This window comes from Sturnira hondurensis, unplaced genomic scaffold (genome assembly GCF_014824575.4).
Source record: "Sturnira hondurensis isolate 20B ecotype Veracruz unplaced genomic scaffold, ASM1482457v3 Scaffold0020237, whole genome shotgun sequence".
Lineage (NCBI taxonomy): Eukaryota > Metazoa > Chordata > Mammalia > Chiroptera > Phyllostomidae > Sturnira > Sturnira hondurensis.
In genome coordinates this window covers 10,726,157-10,748,085 of record NW_028092868.1, presented here as the reverse complement: position 1 = coordinate 10,748,085, position 21,929 = coordinate 10,726,157, and the positions used below count along the sequence as shown (strand labels likewise).

Genomic DNA, 21,929 nt, shown 5'->3' with positions numbered 1-21,929 from the left:
CTATCTCTGTATCTACCTTGAAATCAGGATGATAAGGTAGAAAAACATGTGTATTTTAAAACTGACTGCAGGACTTCATTGCTTTCATCTTCTGACAACACCAGATTAAAAGAGGCAGTGTTCAAGATTTTGAATGGTGCTATGGCCAACGCTCACCCTGCTGGTTAGGTAATCACCAGCCCCAACCTTCTATCCAAGGACCCAGCTTTAGTTTTGGGTCCAAGTTCAACCTGCTCACGTTCAGCTTACGCACGCAGTTTGTGGACTGACTGTATTTACGGAAGTGGTGGTTTCTACATCAGAAGTTCCCATTTCACAAACATAGAGTAAAGTCTGCCTGCAATATTCATGTCAACAGCAGAGTAAAAGAGAATGCTACAAATAATTACAGCACACATACTAATATCTCGTTTAAAATGTCACGACTCTTTGAAGATACTATAAGAGATTCATTGTATGTTTATGTTATGTGCTTTGTAGTTTTCCCCTCATGTATCCAAGTAATTTTTACTTATAGACAACTAAATAAATTGTGTCCTGTTTGACCCCTGAAGTGTAACTGATGTTTATGCATGTGTTTCTTCTCCTGGCAGTTTCTCTTAGGGGTGGTCATAGGCCCAGGGGAAGAGCACCTCCAGGGCATCAGAGTTCCGCTACTCAATTTAAAAGGCACACACCTTGTACAGGAAGAGGAGGCAGAGTAAACCCACCCCATATACACCTCAGCCCAGGCCCTTTGCCTGGTCTGTATTGTGAACGAGAGGACATGGAGAAAAAAAAGAAGGCACACACCTTTCCACCCAACGGTCGCATTTCTAAAACTTCTTACATGTGAACACAGACAAATGAACAAGAATTTTTTTTATTTATTGCTTACTCTGCGAAAGACTGGAAATAACTTTATTGCCCATGATTAGGGAACTGTTAAATAAAATATAGCATTTATGTGACTTTTTAAAAAGATAGATGCATATGCAAAATGAGAGAACAATATCCAGGGTATATGGCTAAAAGAAAAAAGAGAGAAAATATGGTTAACATGCCCCCCCACTTTGTATTTTGTTAACAATGAAAGAAAGTTGCTCATGTGGCCTGTGTATGGACAGAACGTTTCTGGGAGGAATAAAACAAACATGTTTGGGGACTGGGCCGGGTTTGACTTTTCTCCTTAAGCACATGCTGCTTTTTCTACTTAAAACTTGTATCTAAGGTTTTTTTAAATGCAGATTCCTGGGGCACCTGAAAACCTAATGAATTGGAATCTTAGGGGATGATTCCAATAAACCTGCCTTTTAGGTAAATTCATCAGTGGATTCTTAGGTTCCCTAAGATTGGAGACCCGCATCACCATACTTAAGAGTAAAGCATTCCAATCAAGGTCAAGTACTTGTCCTGTCTCTTGCATTGATTATTTCCTTTTGTACAACATCGTAGTCTTCATAGAAGACAGCAAGGTTCTTCTGCATTCCTTCTGTTGTAATATGTGGTTTTGATAGACATGAAGAAAATGCAGCCTCACACTTATTAAATGTAGTTGGAAAGGGGTGGAATATTTAAAATTTTTTTGAAATAATTGAGGGGGGGGGCTGTTGATATCTTACCCAAACTCAACAAGCAGTATTTCTTCAAGATTATTTGCAGTGTGGAATCTGACATGATACCAGTGAAATTTCTGTAAAATCACATTAGAAGCTGTTGATGTGTCTTGCAATTTGAATGAATCTTTGGCCCTTTTATGATTTTACAATGCAATGCTTTAGTCATTTGGGACACTGAGCTTTAAGATCTTCCCAATGTTTTCACAGTTCATAAAATATTTTAAAACATCCTCTGATTTTTGTGTGACTCCATTTACATAAAACATTCAGAATAGGCAAATCTAGAGAGATAGAATGTGCATGAGGGGTTGCCAGGAGCTGGGAGAAGAGGGGAGTGGAGGGTGACTGCTAATCGCCCAGGATGTCTTCCTGGGGTGGCGAAAATAATACGGAACTAGATAATGGTGGCGGTCACACAAATTTGTGAATATAGAAAAATCACTTTAAAGGGGTACATTTTATGGTATGTGAACTATATATATCTCAATTGAGAAGTGGGCAAGCTCATGGAGGGTGATAAAAGTTTTCTGAAATTCTAATTTCCCTTGGAAAGGAAAACCTCCTCCGTGGTTGGGTGAAGTCGTGGAGGGAAGTGGCAGGAAGAGAGGACTGTCAGGAAAGTACCAGTGAGCCATATTCAACCCCCTATTCAATTCTTCGCTCAGTTTTTTCTGTGTGAGCATCTTGAAGAATTCCCTCCTTCCTTATTATTTAAATGAACTTCAGACAATTGTTAGGAAAAGTGGGCACTAATTTAGTTCATTAAAAGCTTGCAATATTCTCTGGACAACTAAATTCGAATGATTGCTTATATCATGCCCAGGTGCTCCTCCTTATAATTTTGCATGTGACCTGGGGCAAACCCCATCACCTTTCAGGTTCTGCCAGGCAGGTGTAGTGCTGCCTCTGAAAGGAGATGGAGCCCCTTTGTGGTTAAGAACATAGCCATGGTGGCCACCGATCTGAATCTCAGCTTCACCACTTCCTGGTTCTGAGACCCTGAGAAGGTTAAGTTGTCCCTCTCAGAGTAATTTAGGTTTTGCAGGCCATACAATCTATGCTGTGACTCCGTCATTGTGTGAAAGTGATCATCAATAATACATCAACTGTGGCCCAATAAAACTTGATACACAGAGCCCTGGCTGGTGTGGCTCTGTGGACTGAGTACCAGCCTGTGAACTGCAAGGCTGCAGGTTCAATTCCCAGTCAGGAAACATGCCTGTGTTGGGGGCCAAGTTCCCAGTTGGGGGCCTGCAAAAGGCAGCCGAATGATGTTTCTTTCCCTTTCTCCCTCCCTTCCCTGCTCTCTAGAAATAAATAAATAAGATCTTAGGGGAAAAGGAGGACAACTGTAATTGAACAATAAAATTCTTTTAAAAAACTTTATACACAGAAACAGGTGGCTGATCAGATTAGACCTATGCCATAGTTTATAAACCTCTCATCTGCAAGACAGAAATAGTATCACTTAGCTTCAGGGGGTGCTGTGAGAATTAACTGCTTACTACCCATTTATTTTCTTGGTACGCAGTGTACAGTAAATGGAAGCTGCTTTACTATTATTTCTCAGGGTATTCCAGCTTCGCCTGTGGCCATGGACCTATGGCCCTGAGAATTTCTGGGTGGGCAGAACGGACTCCCCAGTCGAAAATAACTGCTCCGAATGGGGATCTATGTTTACAAGGACGCGATAAGCAGGATAAAGGGAATCCTCTGGAGCTCCTGCCCCTGAGGGCTGGTTCCACGTCACAAGGGCAAACTCATGCTGTCTCAGTGTGGGGACGATGTCCTTTCAAAACAATGAACACGTAAAACTTAGACAATAATCACGCTCTGTGAAATGACCATATATAATGTGGAGCTTTGAACCGCAGGTGCACAATTTTCTTCAGTGTGGTGGTACTTCTTCTATGCAACATTTTGACAAAGACAACCATTTCAGGGGGAAGCCAGCTGTTTAGATTTGAAAAGTTGGGACACCCCCTCACTATATTATCTTAACACAAGCTGAAGATTAGGGTAATGACACTAAAGTTCGGATCAAAAGACGGTGCTGTACCAATGCTTTGTGTTTGCATAATTCTCCAGCACCTTGGGAGTCCGGGTAACACACAAGAGCTAATAACCATCCAGTACACACGCAGCATGGAAAACGATGACCAGCGGTGACTAGTGGTCTGTGTCCACCTGGTTCCCACCCCTCTCCCGAGTCCGAATCTCCGTCAGATTCTTGGTCCTACTCAGTGAAACAAAACATGTTGCATTCAATGTCACTGAGGTTTAATGCACACACTATGCCAATCTGTTTGGGGGAAAGCAGTAACAGAAGTTGAAATAGAAGGTAAAATATATTTATTTTTGTAGTTTATAAACTCTCACATTTGCTATTCTTGATAAATCATTTTAACCTGAAAACATAGAAAACATCAGAAAATAGAACTATCTTGTTTTTATAGTTACAATGGCAAATAATAAGAGCAGAAACACTGTGTGACTGGAAAGGTGAGAACGGGCAGGATTCCACGGTGTGGCGTTTCCCTCTGGAGTGCTGAGTCATACACAAGGCAGACGTGTCCACCCATGGGGAAGCTGTCCACACAGACAGCAAGGCAAAGCCTCTCCCACCCAGGGGTCGCCTTCCAGGGTCTAACTCAGGAAACGAGGTGGAGGAGGGGCAAGGTGTTTCCACGCTGCAGGTGCTTTGCAGTAGGGTTTTAGGTTGATGATAATTGTTCATGTTTGGGCCAAAGTTATCAGAGTCGGGTAATATGGCACCCAAATTGTTAGGACAAATACTTACACTTTAATAATCTATTAACCTACATGACTTTAACCATTATTTAACAATTGTCAGAAGGGTTTTCAGGAACAATTATAAAGGACACATGGACAAAACCAAGGGGGTGGTGGAAGCAGGGGAAGGAGGTGGGTGGCTGGAGTGGGGAGAATTGGGGGGGCGGTAAATGCAGACAACCGTACTTGAACAACTATAAAATAATTAAAATAAAAACGAAAACAATAGTCAACATATTGATAACCCATTTAACTGTCATTCACCTTCACTGTCTATTCACACTAGAAGTTTTTTAATGGCCATGTCTGTGTCCTCACGGGTTCCTGTTGAACGCAGGTAAGTGTGCCCGTCAGCTTTCAGAATCCGTTAGAGGACAAAACCCAGTTATGAAGTTGGGACGCTGTTGGCACTTTGCACAGATGCTGCAAGGTGATGGGTCGCTTTATATCATACGGTTATGTTGACGTGCCAAGTTGCGCATCCACGCAACTGCCCACGCACATTGCATTCACCTGCGTCCCATCGCTGAAAATGTGGCCCGGAGTGAGGCCGGGAACTTCAGGGAGAAACAGGCAGCAGGAGCCATACAAAGCAGGGCCCTCTGCCCGCCTGCCAGTCACCCCGCGCCTGGCAGCATCACTCTCGGACTGGGAACAAGGCCTGGGTCTGTCATCAATGAGCTCTTTGTTCTGTGCTTGGACTAAAGACAAACACAATGTTGACAGGCTCCTTACTTACGAGGAAGCAGCCTACATGTGATGTCACAGATGTTCCTGGAAATCTATGACCAGGTGTTAGGGTGCGTGAATGGGGCCGGTCTGGCGTGAGCACAGATTCAATAAAGAAAACAGTCTGTCACTGAGCCATGGCTATGGAACCGTCCTGGAAGGATTTAGGGAGGAGGGCAGCCAGAGTCCACCTCCTCTGCACCAGGAGGGCGGTCCCACTGCACCACTGGAGTCCCTCTGGCGTGGAGGAGGGGTGGGGCTGGGCATGTCCCTCTTTTCCAGGGAGCGAAATGGAGGCTACAGGACAGAAGGGGTGAGAGGCGCACAGGTGATGGGAGGTTGAGACCTGCTTTCCTCTCTGGCCTGACAGGAGTCATGAGTCACTACCCGCGGGTACGAGCTTGCTGTCTGGGGGACCCCACCGTCAGGACAGCGCAGGAAGAAAACCATTTTTAAATAACCCATCTCAGGGACGCACACGTTCCTCCCCCCCAAACTCTACTGTTTACGCCCCTCTGCCAAGTTACCAGAGCACAAACAATACTTAGGTTTTACTCACCTACCCAGAGCCTGTGTTCTTAAAACCCCAGTTATGAAAGTGGTAACTGTTCACTTTCCTTTGGGGAACACGTGCCTCTAAGAGCACTTACAGGTTTCCGTGGTGATGTGCAGTCCTGGGAGGGTAAGCCCGACCTGGTCTCCAGCGGTGGCCCAGGGCCAGGGCAGGGCTCTCTGCCCCAGGAGGGTGACACCTGGCATGTCAGGCCCACGTGTCAGGCCCTGAACGCACACTCAGAGGCACAGAGTGGGGAAGGCAGCTGCGCTCACCGGGATGCCTCCCAAGTCCACTGCCCTCACAGTTCCCTGTGGACACACGTGGCCACCGGCTCCATGGATGGACTCAGATGGCCAAGAAAAGAATTCAAAAGCTCGGTTTCCTTCTCCAATGCCTAGATAGAATGATACGTAATAAAAGCCTACTAACAATCATTTATTGTTTGCTTATATAGCAGAAGCCTCTTTTCCTGTGGATGTGGAGGGGGAGGAGGGGAAGACATTGAGGGCAGGGCTTCCTGTCCTGCAGTCCTTGGACAGTGGGGGCTGAGTACACAGATTTGACCGATTCGCTGCTTGGTTCAGGCAAGGCCCTGCAGAGTTGGCTTTGCTGCACCTGTGAGCAAACACTGTGCTTTTCAGGTGGCGCCTTAAACCAGCAACACCTCTTAGTCCTTAATGAATCAGAAAAGATTTGGACTCAGCAGAAAAACACAACCATGCCTCAATGGTTTTTTCCTGCAAGGGCAGGAAGAAAAGGTCTCCCTAAACCCAGCTGCTGCCCTCACTTTCTTGTCTTTGTCTCCTCTTGCGGATCTGTCGCTGGAGTTGCAGCTTGTTGGTGAAGAACATCTGTCTCCAGCCCATCTCCTCGGCCAGGGCCCTCATGTCGGGGGTGATGTTGTCACAGGCAGACCGAACTATCAGCTCCCACAGCTTGTCAGACCTGCACAGCTGTGGGTGGGAAAGTCAGAAGCAGGCTACGTGAAAGTCGTGCGCTCACTCACGAGGTCCCTATCCACGTCCTGCTGCCCGTGGGCCCTGCAGGGAACACCGCATGTGCAAGAAGGTGTGCCAGACGTAGTTCTCGCCTCCAGGAAAGAGGCAAGAGCACAAGTAGCTAAGGGGTAAAAAAGCAGCCCTGGCAGGCTAGTTCAGTTGGTTAGAGCATTGTCCCAGTACACCAAGGTTACAGGTTCAATCCCTGGTCAGGACACATACAAGAAGCAATCAGTGAATGCATAAATAAGTGGAACAACAAATCAATGTTTTTTTTCCTCTCTAAAATCAATAAAAAAACATTTAAAATAAACTAAAATGAAGGACAAAGCAATATTTGATTAATGGAATAAATCCTGATTTCACTCAAGATGCAGGATGCAAGATAGTTATATATAGTTCATGTACAACATTATTTAATGAATTTCCAATTAGCTACATAGTAGAGGCTGAGAATATGTGTGTGGTTGACGGACCTTGTACCCAGGGCTGCATCAGCTACCCGTGTGGGAGCAGCTAATTCCCACTACATTTGCATTCGTTTTAAAGCCTTGCTCAGACCACCTCTCCCCTGGGCTGGTACAACTCCTAGCTCAGTCCACTACAGGCTACTCAGTGCTGACCTGCACCAGAACGACCCAGCAGCCACCAGAGACTGACAGTGGGCATGTGGAAAACCCGCCCATTCCCGGTGCTGCAAGTTTTGCTCCAAGTCCCTGGCACATGTAACATCGCACGATGCCCCGGAGTGGCTTACGAGATTCCGTCCACGCCCCGAGCCCGCCTGGCACCTGGCAAAGTGAGCTGTTCCCCAGGAACGACCTTCTCTGAGATGCTCTTCTGTGTTCTGAGGCTTGAACTGGGGGTTGTGAGGTTGAAGACAGACAAGACCCCTCTGGCCCAACAGCCACACAAGGCCATCCCGTCCCCCCTCCAAGTTGAGGTGGCACCATTACACACAGCAGCTACTCTCATCAGTCCTCTGCTGCTAAACACTGTGGAAAGGGAGGTTTCCCTGGCGTCTTACTACCAGGCCCCCCAAATCCTCCCAGAAGACAAAGCTTCCATTACCCGTCTCTGGTAGCCCCCCTCTTCGCCGTGGCCATGGTTTTGTGGTGTGTGCACAAACAATGGCATTGAAAGGGGCCTGGGTGTTCGCTGCTGCCGAGCAGTGCCTCCAGCAACGCAACCCGAGCTACGTGGAGGGAGGGAGGGAGGGCTCCACGGGGCCTCAGCCACAGGCACTTCCTGCCCCACCCTTCCTGTGCCAACAAGGCGCTGGGGCAGCCCAACACCAGCCTGATTTCTCTCCTTTCGTCACTTCTATACACTGGTTAACATGTGAAATTCCAGCAGTGGGAAGAGCTCGGCCTGGTGGAGGATCAGTGAGGAGCCCCCAGCCCCCTCACATCAGTGGTCTAGCACACGCTGGCCTGGGCCCTTCCTCTCTGCACGCAGGCCCGTCCATGGGAACTGCCACAAAGGCTTCTCTTATAAGGAGGCAAAGAATGGCACGAAGCTAGGGGCCCCTCAGAGGTCCACACTGGTGGGGAACGAGATTATCTTGGAAATGGCCGGTAGAGATCAAGTTGCCTATGAATAATAAAGAGAGTTGACCTGATGGATAAGATAAAAAATAGACTGCACTCATCATTTTCACCACTTAAAATTTCTTTTTAGGGGACAACCTGCCCACTTTAATAGCGGAGGCAGACAGGCCTGGTACAATCCCCCGCTTCCAGAATACTGAATCTGGCCGTGCCCTTTCTCGGAAGGTGTCAGTTTGTAGGATCTGAACCTCCAGAAACACGGGCGCGTGATGACAGGGGGGAAAGGCGCTGTCGGGAACCAATGGGCTGAAACCCACGCCCTTTACTCTGTAGGAAGGGCCTTCACTCGGAGCCTCATCCTTCCTCCCCCCTCAAAATTGGTTTTAGTTCAGGGTGTGCTGCTGTAGCCCTTGGCAGCTCAGCCACAGCTACTTAGAAGGGTGGCTGACACTGAGGCAGAAGAGTGAGGGCAGAGAAAAATGACAGGTGAAAACTAACAGTAAGGGGAAAAAATGTAAAAGAGTGAAATACAAACTGAAATTACTCTAGCGGGGGCCAGATAAGCTGCTTCACAGCTTCCAGTAGACTATTCGTCCATCCACCCATCCATGCAATAGGCAATCTCTGTGGTACTGGTCAGGGCTCTTGGTTCCAGACCACAGAATGTAACCTAGGTTGTTTAAGCAGAAGGGGAGCCAGCAGAGGCAACAGGCTGCTCCCAGAATATCTAGTAAAACCAGAGGGAATAAATTCAATGCTATAGAAGAACAGCGGCCAGAATAAAAATAAAATAACAACAAGAAAAAAACCCACCCAGACTGTTCCACAGAAATCACACTGCGTCTGCTCCCCACCACTTGGCACGTAGGATGCGTGCGACGAAGCCTTAGAGCCAGACCCTAGAGCCTTCCCCGTGCGCCTCCAGGACTGTGCGCCTCCAGGACCGTGCTTGGTGGAGGAGTCCTGTGCCCTGGAGGCTGCCTCGCCTTGCTCGTGTGTCCCTGCCAAGTCCCTTTCTTCCAAGCGGGTGGGCCTGCCTGACCGAGGCCGTTCTTCACTTTCCGACCTCTGCAGGACACAGAGGCAACTCCATCTGGCACAAGGGGGTCACGTGGGCATTGCACAAACCAATCCACAGCATCCTCTCGTCTGACCCGGCTATTGTCACCCACACAGACCCTTCCTCTGCCTGTTTGGCTCCCTGGGACCCTAACTGCTTCATGAGGAGGGGGAAACACGTGCTCAGCGTTATCTCTACTTCACGACTCCATCGCCTTAGTTTTTGAGGAGAAAGCAGCCGGCACTCTTTACTTTCAGACTTTGTGCTGCTGTAAAAGCACTCTGATAAGAGGAAAAAGTGATTTACAAACAGAAATGGATAGTGGAACAAAGCACTAAGACTCTTTCTGCATGAGCATCAGAGCAAACACTATTATGGTCACATGCAGGTTCCTGTCAATCGGTAACCCTGACTCTTAGGATAGGGACAGCCCCCCGAACATTTTGATGTTAGGCAGTCGCCCATTGTCCCACCCCATCTTCACCAGTCATTCAAGATCTAGCTTCTCTATTCAGATTACAACATATTCTTCTAAATATAAACAACAAAGGAAAAAAGAACATGGCTTAGTTTTAAAAAACAAAACAGATCTGAGCGTCCTTTAAAGGATTTAAACCCTAACAATATTGTAGATAACTATCCCATTTCCAGTAAATACATTTCAGGATATCAGTGTGTCTTATGTAATGAGATTATGGGAGAAAGCGATGAGGTTTTGGAGAAGGAAAAGAATTCTCAAGACAGCTACAATTTCCAGCAGGGTAACTTCATTTACGACTCATTTTATATCGAAAATGCTTACGGTTTTGTTTTATATTACAAGTTGGTCATAAAACACCCTCGTCTAAGACTCCCAAACCCTGGGCTTTTTTTGCTTGGTAGATGCCAGGTTGCAAAACACAAGGTACCCATCCTGCCTATGGTTCCAGTAACTTTGATTCCAAGCACAGCAAAATGTGGGCTTTTAGCGCCCCCTGGTGGTGGTGCATGAACTTAACATACAGAAGCTAATGGTAAAGGTTGAAAGGAATCCTAGGGCTTATCTAGTTAAAAGCTCTTTTTGCAAATCAGGAAAATAAAGACTCAGAGAGGAAAAGGGTGCAGCTGCCCAAGGCTCATAGTGGAGAGTGGCCAAGAACAGAACCCAGCTCTCTGGCTACCTGCTGCTTGAAACAACTGTTGGCCTGGTCACAATAAAGATGGGAAAACCCTTCTCCCCACCCCAAGCTTCTAGCCTTTTATAGAATCTCTTGAAATATGTTATCTGTACAACTCTAATAATCAATGAGCCAGATTATTGGACCGGACTCTTGGAACTGAGCCGCTGTAAACACAAGAAAACACGTTCAGAACACAGAGGCTGGGTCCAGTTCAGTCCCTGGAGTCAGACCCTTCGGGCTGGGCCTGGCATCGCTCCCTGGGGCTTCGTCCACTTGGCCGGACTCGGGAGCCATGGGCAAGGGGCATGAGGAAAGGTCTGTTTCTTCACAGCCAAAATGTGACAGAGGAGAGACCTTCCTCCTCAGTGTCCTGAGTCACGACTGCGATGAACATGTTTACACACTCGTCACGACCACCCCTCCCGTGTCTCAGCCTCAGCCTTCTCATTGGGCTGCAGTGGGGGTCTACCCTGCTGCTGTTTGCAGAAAAGGCATAGCGCCCGTGCCTGGGGCCACCTGGAGCCAGCCAGCAGGCCCTCGGGCAGGTTCCCCCAGGCAGTGTCAACATGGTGAGCTCACCGCCATCCCAGAGCTCACCTCTCGGGTGTGCTCCTGTTGGCCACACTCCCACAGGCTGCCTCTTTGGTGGTCTACCTTGGACATTCACCATGGAGGCTGTGGCTTGGTCAACACGGAATCAGAACAAGGGGAGCAAGGGCAGGCCGCAGGTCGGTCCTGATCACCAGCAGCATCGTGTTTGATAGGAGGAAACCTCCAACCTCCATATGGGACGGCACCGTGGGCTCTCCCAGGCCTGAGTCCACACACTGTCTCCATGTGCCTTTAAGCTTCCAAAGCAGACCTATTACTGTGGAGTCAGGTCTGGCCTTGGTAACCTTTCTGTCTCACAAAGGTGACCTTGTAGCTCTCATTCTCAACAGGATCTGTTAAAATACACCTGACCAGTAAGGACCGAAATTGGCTTTAGAGCACCAGTGAGGTATGGAGAATATTTTCAAGACTGCACTGAAAAAGTGGCAAGGCAGCGAGAGGGGGAGTACGAGTGGAAGTAGGCAACGCCTGGACGGGAGACAGTTGCTTGATGTACGGAACAGATTCCAGGAGACACGGCCGAAGCCGCCGTTTCCCATCAAATCCTTCCACTTACTTTCAGGAGCACCCCAGGCCCTGGCAGAAGCTCTTAATAGACCTCCACTAGAATCTTTCACTTACTTCAAGTTCTCCTCATTGAAAATATGAATAATCAGCTTCTTATCAGCAATAAAGACACAAATCTTGACTTTAATTGATTTTTAATGGCTACATATATATACATATATACAAGAATGTGTGTGTGTGTGTGTGTGTTGATTGCTCACAGTACTTGTTTCTAGCCCTCCTTTTTGGGGGGTGGGAGTGCAGGAAGGAAGTCAACTTACAAACTAGCTGAAAGGGCAGCGACCAAGGCATCTCCCAGGATCAGGAGAGGAACTAATAATGCTCACAGCAAGGCCCTGACATTGAGTGAAATCAGTACCAGCGGTGCTTTCTGCTCGACATTGTTCTGCTGAAGATTCCAAGTAATGAGAGTGAGTCCGCTTAGTCAGCCTGGGGTGTGGAGGAAGACTGGGCACTGTGAGAAGGTCCCCCAGAACCACCCATTCTGGGAGGTAAGTAATTCGGCAAAGGGCTCTTACTGGAAAAATGAAAATGGGTGGGGCACAGTCACTACTCGCCTTACTCTCTTGCACTGCCATGCCCCTGCCTCCACTGGCTCCTTAACTTGAGACACCCCTTGATCTGGACCACCTCTAGTCTGCCATGCCACTAGGTGAAATGGGCGAACTCCTATTTTCCCCTCAAAACCCAGACACAATAGCCCACTTCAATGAAGGTAGGCAGAAGAAAGCACTTTGTACTACCTTTGTATCTTGAACAAACATCCCCTGTTGCACGGATGCCACTGTGTTGTAATAATCTGCCTCTGTATGGATCTCTCCTATTAAACTGAGTTTCTTGAGGGCAGAAATAACGTCTGCACATCTCTGCTGCCTCCATGCCTATGACAGTGCCTGTCATAAAGTAAGTATTCAACACATCCTTGCTGAGATAAATGTAAAGGATAAATGCTATTTTTTAAAAAAAGAAAAGAAACAACTTTGAGAAAGCACAAAGGAAAATTCTCTATGGACACAAAATATTTGACTGTTACCTTTAAAAATTTGTGAGATGTTTGAGAAAGGTTGATAAGATCTTCAAGATCCAGATAAGAAATTATATTCAGCAGCAAACTGTCTGAGAGCCGCTCAAGGAAGTCAAATCTACCTTCGCACAAATTGAAGACATAGTCCAATGTTCTTCCACCAAATATTAAGGCAATTTGAACTGCAATTCAAAGAAACCAACACAAGTCTTGTGCATTGTCACTAAGACACAGGCTTTGGGGCATACTCCCCCACTTCCCCCAGCCCCCTCCGACAGACTATGCTGAGTCACCCCCACTTTTACCCCGCTGCCTGTGGGCCCGGGGGCAAGCACGTGTGAGGCAAGAATTTCTGATCACCATCCCTGCCCTGAGATCAGACCTGTTAGGGACACTCAGTGTCTAGCATAGTGATGGGCTGCATCCCCTTGACCTCATCACACCAAATTCCAGTCCAGACAACTGACTTGACCCGTCTCAGCAGTGGGGGCAGCATCCCCACCCTCTCAACCTCCCCACCATGCTCCCCCTGCCCTCCCCACCCCCGCCCAGCACAGATACTGCTCCAGGAGGTTTTTATGCCACGCCCCCTCCCCAGGTTGGTCTGAAACACGTATCTCTTAATTTTATTTAATTCTTGTTCTCCTATTGTTATATATAGTTTCTCCACTAAATTTGCTTGCTTCCTCTTTACCTTCTTTTTATCCTTATCTTTACATAATAGAAAAAAATAAGATAGGCAAAAAGAGAAATAGATGAATATTTCATGAAAATTGTGTTAACTTTTGCCTAATATTTTTCATGCCTACTTTGTTATTTCCAAATTAGAAAAGGGTTCACAAAGAATCAACCAATATAATCATCTACCTCACATGTTCAATATGGGGGGGGGGAATGAGGGTTGGTTTGCTTTTTGGCCCCAGTTCCCTGAATAACCAAGAAATGGCTGACGATCGGTAGATGAGGGGACAAAAAAGATGCGGTGCATTTACGTGGTGAAATACTACACAGCTGCGAAAAGGGAAATCTTACCTTCTGTGACAGCACAGGTGGACCTGGAGATTATTATGCTGAGTGAAATAAGCCAGTCAGAGAAAGACAAATACTACATGATCTCACTTATATGTGGAGTCTAATGAACAAAATAAACTGACGAACAACATAGAAACAGAGGCATGGACTCATGGAACCGACTGACAGCTGTCTGAGGGGAGAGGGGAGGGGGAGTGGATGAAAGAAGGGGAAAGGACTAGTTAAAAATCATACATGAATGACTCAGAGACGCTGAAACGGTGTGGTGACAGCCAGGGGGATGCAGGGAGGGAGGCTGGTTGGAGATGGACAAAGGGGGCAGGGGGAATGGGGACATCTGTAATCATGTCAACAATAAAAATAGTTAGAAAAAGAAACAGTAAATTTAAAAAAATTTTCCAAACAGTACTTATCAGCTAATTTTGAATGCTTTTAAAATATTTGCATAATTTTCACGTTTGTTAATTTATTTATATTATGGTAATTTATCACTGAATTAAAGAAAATTGTCTCTGGTTCTAATAAATAGGCAAACAGGTTTGGAAGGACACATTTTCAAATTTTAACAGTAGTTAAATCTGGGTGGTGACTTTCTGGGGGTTTTTGGCTTAAAATTTCTCTTTCCTAATCTTTCTACTGACAAGAAAAAAAAAAACCTCACATGTCCTAAATTAAATTACAACAAGCCAGATCAGAGGTCAACCAGTTAACAATTGCAGGGCAAAACCAGCAGAACACTGCTTACATTCCCGAGTGCACGCTGAACTTTGAACTCACTTCCAGGTGGGTGTTTCAGAGATTTTCTGGAGAGAACAGCTGGCCACTCAGGGCCACAGCATCTTGCTTACACATTAACTTTCCAGGCTGTTGCTCACAACCAACCTAGAAGGGCCAACACTCTGGCTCACGGACTCCGTACCCCTCCCCAAGCTGGCCCGGCTTCACCTTCTCCCGCACCTGTAAACAGCCAACATAAACTCTTTCCAAACAACTTGCAGCTTTCTTCCCCAAATTTGTAGGCACGTTGTCCAGGAGGCAGGTTGCCTTCTGAGGGTTTGCACCGCACGCCTCAGGGCCTGGTCCTTTTTCTGGCCCATACAAGGCTCAGTAAGCCCTTTTCTTTAGAGAAGCTTTCAGCTGTGCAGGGGTTTGTTTACCACTATAATAAACCCACATTACCTGTGTAACTGTTTTGTTTTGTTTTTTTAATCTAGGAAGGGAGAGGGGGCAGGAGGAAGAGAGACAAAGAAATATAATTTCCAAAATAGTTGCTCTGTAGTCAGTTGGAGATTGGTTCACAACGGAACAAAATAGAAAACTCAGTTTAAGGTGGCTTAACAAACAGGATTTTTCTTTTTTCTCTCACACAACTGGATTCTGAAGGTGGGCTGTGAGGACTGGTGCAGGAGCTCCATTATGTCATTAATGTCCAGGGTGCTTCCATCTTCTGCCTCACATTCTAGGAGGCAGCTGTCATCCCCAGGGCTCCTGTTCCCAAGGCCCCGACTTGGGAACAGGGGCAGGTAATGGGGGCAGGGCAGGGCACACGAATGTGTGTGGAAGCTGGGTGTGTCCCTGTCTGGAGTCACCTTCTGAGAAGCCCTATGGAAGCCTCCGGTTCACACCTTACTGAGCGATACTGGGCCACACAGCCACATCTGCAAGGTAGGGGGAAACGCAGTCTCTGTCTTAAGGGGGGAAAGGGGAATCAAGGAAACACAAAGAAAAGAGAAAATGGGGGCCACACAAAAGGGCAAAGAAAAAGCATACAATACGATGAATGCACAAAATAAGACGATAGAAATCACAGGCATAGTAGTGATCATAATCCATGTAAATGAACTAACCACGCCAGGGAAAAGACTCAAATAAACATCACGTGCATACACACGCAAATGATTCTGCCTATGTGCTATTTATAAGAGACATGCTTAAAACTGATGACATGGAAAAGTGAAAGCAATAGTATGGGAAAAAACTATTTCAAAGCAAAAGAAAACATATTATTCACAGACAAAATATACCTGAAAGTAAAACTCACTATAGGTGAGAGAAGGACCATTACATATTGATAGAAGAAACAATTCACCAGGAAGATTTAATACTTCTAAACTAATATACCTAACTAGCCTCAGTCAAGGAAACAATTGAATACACTATGGTTTATAATATAACAGAAGACCACTGAAATGAATGAATTAGATCTGCATATATTAACATGGATAAATCTCAAAAACGGTGTTGATGGATAAGACACAGTTGAAAAATGACAGTTTGATATATGTACATAAAATGTTAAACATAAAAATAGCATACATATTATTTGTATAGTTGTAACTATGTACGCTAAATATGTTTGGAAACAACACCAACTCTACAACAGATAATAAGAGAGACTAGAGGGGAAATTGATAGGCGAGGAGTAGAAATCTGAATATGTATGTAACTTTTCAGTCTTTTAAAGGATGTTAAGTAAATACAGTGCTCCCTTCAGCAGCATGTATAATAAAACTGGGATGGTAAGGAGAGTAGTTTGGCCCTGAGGAAGGATGACACAGAATGAAAACCTTGCGGAGTGGATTCTCTGATCACATGCAATTCAGCTAAAAGTCAAGGAGGGGATCCAGTAGTGGGGAGAGGAACGGAAAAATCCCCAACTTCCTGGAAATTAAATGAAATGTTTCTAAGTAATCTATGAATCAAAGAAGAAATCAAAATAGAATTTAGGAAATATTTTAATATGAATGAGACTAGATACAACTTATCAAAATTTACCAAACAGAGATGACGCAGCTCTTAAAAGAAATTTTTAGGAGGGAAATGGCTGTAAACAATGATTAAGCTTCTGTTTCAGGAAGCCAAGAACAGAACAAAAAATCAGACCTCAAGAAAGTAGGACAGAAATAATAATAAAGGTTAAGAACAGAAATTACTAATGAAAATGGAGAAAATCAGTAGAACTAAAAGTTAGTTTTTTGAAAAACAATACAACCCCCCCCAACCAAAAAATAAAAAAGAAAAAGAAAGCATAAGTTACCATGATTGAGGAATGAAGCAGAAAACACCACAGACATTGGAAGGAGAGGATCTTCTGAGTAACTTCACCAACATATTTGATAATTTGGATTAAATGAAGCAAATGTGACTAATGGTAAGATCTTTGGTCAGAGGTGTTGGATATCTGTAATACCACTGTCTGTTCTTTTTTGTAGCTGTAAGATATTTCCAAATTTAAACGCTTTTTAAAGTCAAGGTATAGCACATGAGGTATCCGATTCTTCTTTTCGTGTTAACATCTTTTGCACACAGGCACAGATCGCCTCTGGGAGGATGCACAAGAAACTGCCCCCTCCCACTCCAGGCTGTCTCCTAGGGCTTCTGTCCCTAACACTCTCCCATCCCGCCCGCCACCCCCAGGGTGGACCCCAGGTCTGCAGAAACTCGAAAAACCCACGCTGCAGACAGGGAGCGGCTGACAGGAGAGGAGCAGAGTCGGGTGGTGGGCAGGTGGGAGAAAAGGAAGTCCCAGCACCAAGGCTGAGACATGGGCCGGAAGCCAGGACCAGAACATGGATTATGGGTCCACACAGGGGGCTGGCCTAGGTTGAGAAGAAGGTAAGGACCGCTCTTTCCCACTTTTCTGACTTCTGTGTGCCGATATTCCTAAGATTGAAAACTCAGGCCAATATTTCAGGATGTTAGTGTTTATTAGTGCTATCACTTTTCCGTTATGGTCCCCATTCCATAATGGGGACCATTCCATACGGTCAAACATTCAGTCCCATTCTCTCCAGAATCATCTAACTGTCCAAAGCAATTTCAAAATTTTGACCTTGAAACTGTATCTCCCGCATTTCCTTTCACGTGCAATATCAGAAAAAAACAATCTTTGTCATTTGCTGCAGAAAAATGTGGCTGTTCTCATTTGGTTTTATCCCAGGGATTTTTGAGGGTTGCCCTAAATTCTTAACCACTGCTTAGAACTCATTCACAGATCTAAGCAACTGATTTTACAATGAACGTAAGTTGGAAAACAACTTATTCTTTTTCTTTTCTTTTTATTTTTTAATTAAATTCACCGGGGTGACAATGGTTAATCAGATTATAAATGTTTACAGTTCACTTCTGTCCTGAGACTAACTACCTGGATTAGTATCAGATTTAACAGGTATCAGGGCTCCATCCCATGAGACGACTCCCATAGTCCTTTGACTTTCAACTGAAAACAACTGATTTTTAAGTTGGATTCCATCTCAATCCATGAATCAGTGCTTTCAATTGAGTTTGTATTGGCACATTTTTACCTTAAACTACATTTTTTAACAAGTTTCCAATTGCTAATTTCCTGATTGTTCCTATTTATTTAAGTTAGAAAAATATCTATAGATGTTTCCTCAGATTTTAAAAGTCTCAGAAAGAAAAAAAATTCAAAGACACATGGACAAACAGGCAAACAGTCAAATTACAGAAAGAATATCAATGGCAAACATGACAGGAGGCTCAACTTACTTGTTATCAGGATAATGTTAATTAGACAAGATACTAATTTCACCATCGGAGTGGAAAAAATAAAAAAAGATAGCAACAGCTAATTAGTGATGACAACAGTGTAAGAAAACCCTGTGTCCTGGAAGATAGCACATCATTAATACAGCAGATTTGGGGGGAGGCAATTTGTGAGTACAGTGAAGTGACCGGCATTGCACGTAAGTTTTGAATGATCAGTGGACATTTGGTCCTCTCCAAAATGCCCACAGAGACATTTGGTCCACATTTAATACAAACCCCCTTCTCCTGCAAGACTCAACCCCCAGCCCATCTGCCTAATCCCAAGGGCCACTCATTAGCAGCCAGGCTACCCAGGCGAGGAGGGCCATTACTGGCAATACAGCCACAACACAATTACTGGACCAGTGAAACATGATAGTATTTTTTAGGTATTAATCCTGCAAAGTAAAGGTAGAAATGAACATCATGGGTTGAAAGGACCGAATTTCAAGGGCCTTTTGACATGGACCAAATGTCCCCACAGACATTTTGGATGGAGCCGAATGTCTGCCAAGGGTTTAAGTTACTCACAATGGAAATATTGTGACATCAAAATATTAATGAAGCCTCACTTTATGAATATTGAAATAATGTACATCACCCAACTTAAAGGTCTCTCAAAAAAACAGAATAATTATAAAGTTGGCATAATTACAAAGGTCGAAAGAGGTGTAAGCGGTATTTGTGCTACATCCGTGACAGGGTTAGTACAGCTGGTTAACAGAAACACCACCCTTTGTCAAGTAATCCTTGGTGTAGGCAAGGTTTTGAAGAATTCTCCCCTCAAACAGATTACTCCAGTACCAAAGGGCATAATGTACGTATCTTCGGATTAGCAGTTCCACATCTAGAAACCTCTGTTCCTGACATTTTCACCTAAGTGTACAAAGATATACAGGGGTGGGCGAAGTAGGTGGAATTGCCAGCCATCAATACCTAAAAGATAAACCATAAGTAAGGATACAAAATAATAACAATGAGAAGACAAATAATACAAATAAATAGTACAATAATTAATGCACAATAATTACAAAAATAAACTGTTTCATGTATTCACAACTGTAAACCTACTTTTGCTCACCCCTGTATATGTACCAGAATGAGCCTAAAGGGTTTTGAAAATGCCCATCAGTTGAGGACTGGATATATGTACAACAGAATACCAAACAGTCTTCTAAAAGAACAGGGTGTTTATTTATGTATGATAACAGGAAAGTGTTCACAATAAATGAAATGCAAAAACAAATTCAAGATTTAAAGATTCTATTTTTCTAAACAAACACACACAATCCAAAACAGAACAAAGTCAAATGGAAACGAAATTATTTATAGTAATCAGCTCTGGAAACTGGAGGAAGAAAAAAGGAATTTTTACTTTTTATAATTTTAAATCTGTAACAACTAGAATTTACTGAGTACTTATCATGTGCTAGGCAAATTATAAGCACTTCATTCAATTAGTTCTCATAAGGAGGAATCTACTAGGTAGATGTTATTATTATAATTTCCATTATCAACAGTTGAGGAAACTGAGGTCCAAAGAGATTAAAGAATTTCCCCAAGGTCAGACAGCTAATGGGTCTTGGAGCCAGGATTTGAACAGAGGTAGTCTGTATTAAGCAATACTCTAATTGCCATGAAAACAATTGTCTATACTTTGCAGTGTATGAATGACTTTTAAAATAATAAACATTAGTTCATCATTTTTAAAAACGCAAATCTAGAGGAAAAATTCAGCCATGCTTTGGACTTTGAGATTCTAGCTGCTGTAACATGCATCACTGTGCTAGGCAGAAGAATGCTACCCTGTTCCCCCACCGAGAGACATCCTTTATCCTAATCTCCAGAACCCGTGAATATATGACTTTACGAGGCACAGGGGTTTGCAGATGTGATTAAAGATCTTGAGACAGGAAGTTCATCCCGGATTAGCTGGGTGGGCCTGTGTAGTCACAGGGATCCCTGGATGGAAAGGAGGCAGGAGGGTCTGAGGCAGAAGAGGAGGTGTGACCACTGAGGCAGTATCTGGCGGAGACCAGCCCACCCTTGCTGGTTTGGAAGGTGAAGGAAGAGGCCGGGAGCCGAGGCAGGCAGGAAGTCTCAGACCCTGGAAAAGGCAAGGCAATGCACTCTGCCCTGGAGCCTCCAGGAGAAACGCCGACACGACACCGTGATTCTAGCCCAGTGAAATGTCTGAATTCCAGAAATGTAAATGAATAAATTTGCATTAGATAAGCTATTAAATTTGTGGTAACTTGTTAGAGTATCAGTAGGGATCAGTACGATCATTAATTACTAATTCAGTAATGTTATACTCTGCTTATAAAATTCGGGAAATTCTCTGCATGAAAAGTTTGGATTTTGTTGTGTGCTGAATTGTGCCCCCCTCCCACTTCTCCCAAATTCATAGGTCGAAGTCCTAAACCCCAGCACTTCTGGTGCCTGTATTGAGAGACAGGGCCTTTTGAGAGGTAACCGTTAAATCAGAGTATATCGGTGGGTTTAAGATTGTATTTATTTATTTTTAGAGAGAGGTGAAGAGGGAGAGAAAGACAGGGAGAAAAACATCAATCAGTTGCCTGTCACTCCCTACCCATCCCCCCACCCGCCCTGGCAGGTGCCCTGACAGGTAATCCAATGGAACTGAACAGGTGACCTTTCGCTTTGCAGGACAACACCCAACCAACCGAGCCACACCAGTCGGGACCTGACTGATGTTCTTCTAACAGATGGAAAGTTGGACACACAGACACCGCAGACAGACATGCATGCAGAGGAAAGTCCATGTGAGGACACAGCAAGAAGACGGCCATCTGCACACCAAGGAGAGAGGCGCTGGAAAAAACAACATGCCAGCACCTTGACCTTGACCTTCTAGCCTCCAGATCTGTGAGCAAACAAATTTCTGTTGTTTCAGTCACACAGTCTGTGGTATTTTGTGATGGCAGCCCTAGCAGACTAGTACAGGATTATATGATTTGTCCCTTTAGTGCAACTTATAACCCCCCAGTGTATAAAAAATATTAGTACTAAAATTTACTCCTTGTGTTCTTACATGATTTAGTCATGAAAATATAGCTTGAGCACAGAAATTTTATGTATGTCACTTTAAACAAAATAACTATCAGAAAATATATCTTTCTCCATTTACTTTTAACAAACATATACTAACTGCCTACCATATACCTGATCTTGAAAATAGAACAATTGCTGTGACCAGTGTGGCTGCGTGGGCTGGGCATCGTCCTACAAAGCCAAAGGTCGCCAGTTTGATTCCCAGGCAGGGTGCACACAAGCCTGGGCTGTGGTTCAGGCCCTATTTGGGGGCACGTACGAGAGGCAACCAGTCAATGTTTCTCTTCCACATCGATGTTTTGCTCCCTCTCTTTCTCCATCCCTCTAAAAATAAGTATTTTTTTTAAAAAAGGAAATAGAATAATTAGTAAGACCTGGTCCCTGAGCTTGAAAAACCATCTTAAAATTATCAGTCTGGTAGTATAATTTTAATCTTGGTGTAAGATTTTCTCACCCTGGAATAAACTATTAATCAAAAACCTAAACTCTGTTAGAACTGAACTTACGATTCAGAAGGATCTGTCTCAGAGTTTACCTCTGTACTACTCCAGGAGTTCTCTCAAATACTTCACACAACAAATCACTGTGCTACATACCAGGCATTGTTTTGGGTGGAAGCTGAAGACA

At 44.6% G+C, this 21,929-nt stretch overlaps 1 protein-coding gene and 1 non-coding gene across 2 annotated transcripts in view; one reads left to right on the top strand and one right to left on the bottom strand.

Annotated features, from left to right (window-relative positions):
* The first annotated feature begins 644 nt into the window (after positions 1–644).
* On the top strand, positions 645–770 carry LOC118975462 (small nucleolar RNA SNORA51). The gene has a single exon (XR_005064064.1). It is a non-coding gene; the product is annotated as a small nucleolar RNA SNORA51 (small nucleolar RNA).
* Positions 771–6,101: 5,331 nt separating this feature from the next.
* Positions 6,102–21,929, bottom strand: part of FBXO36 (F-box protein 36) — a 62,860-nt gene continuing 47,032 nt past the window's right edge. Inside the window, exons 3-4 of the mRNA XM_037029250.1 lie at positions 12,657–12,829; positions 6,102–6,629 (exon numbers count right to left, since the gene is read on the bottom strand). Of these exons, the coding sequence (XP_036885145.1) occupies positions 6,441–6,629; positions 12,657–12,829 (362 nt within the window). The 3' untranslated portion in view covers positions 6,102–6,440. The remainder of the gene's footprint in view (positions 6,630–12,656; positions 12,830–21,929) is intronic.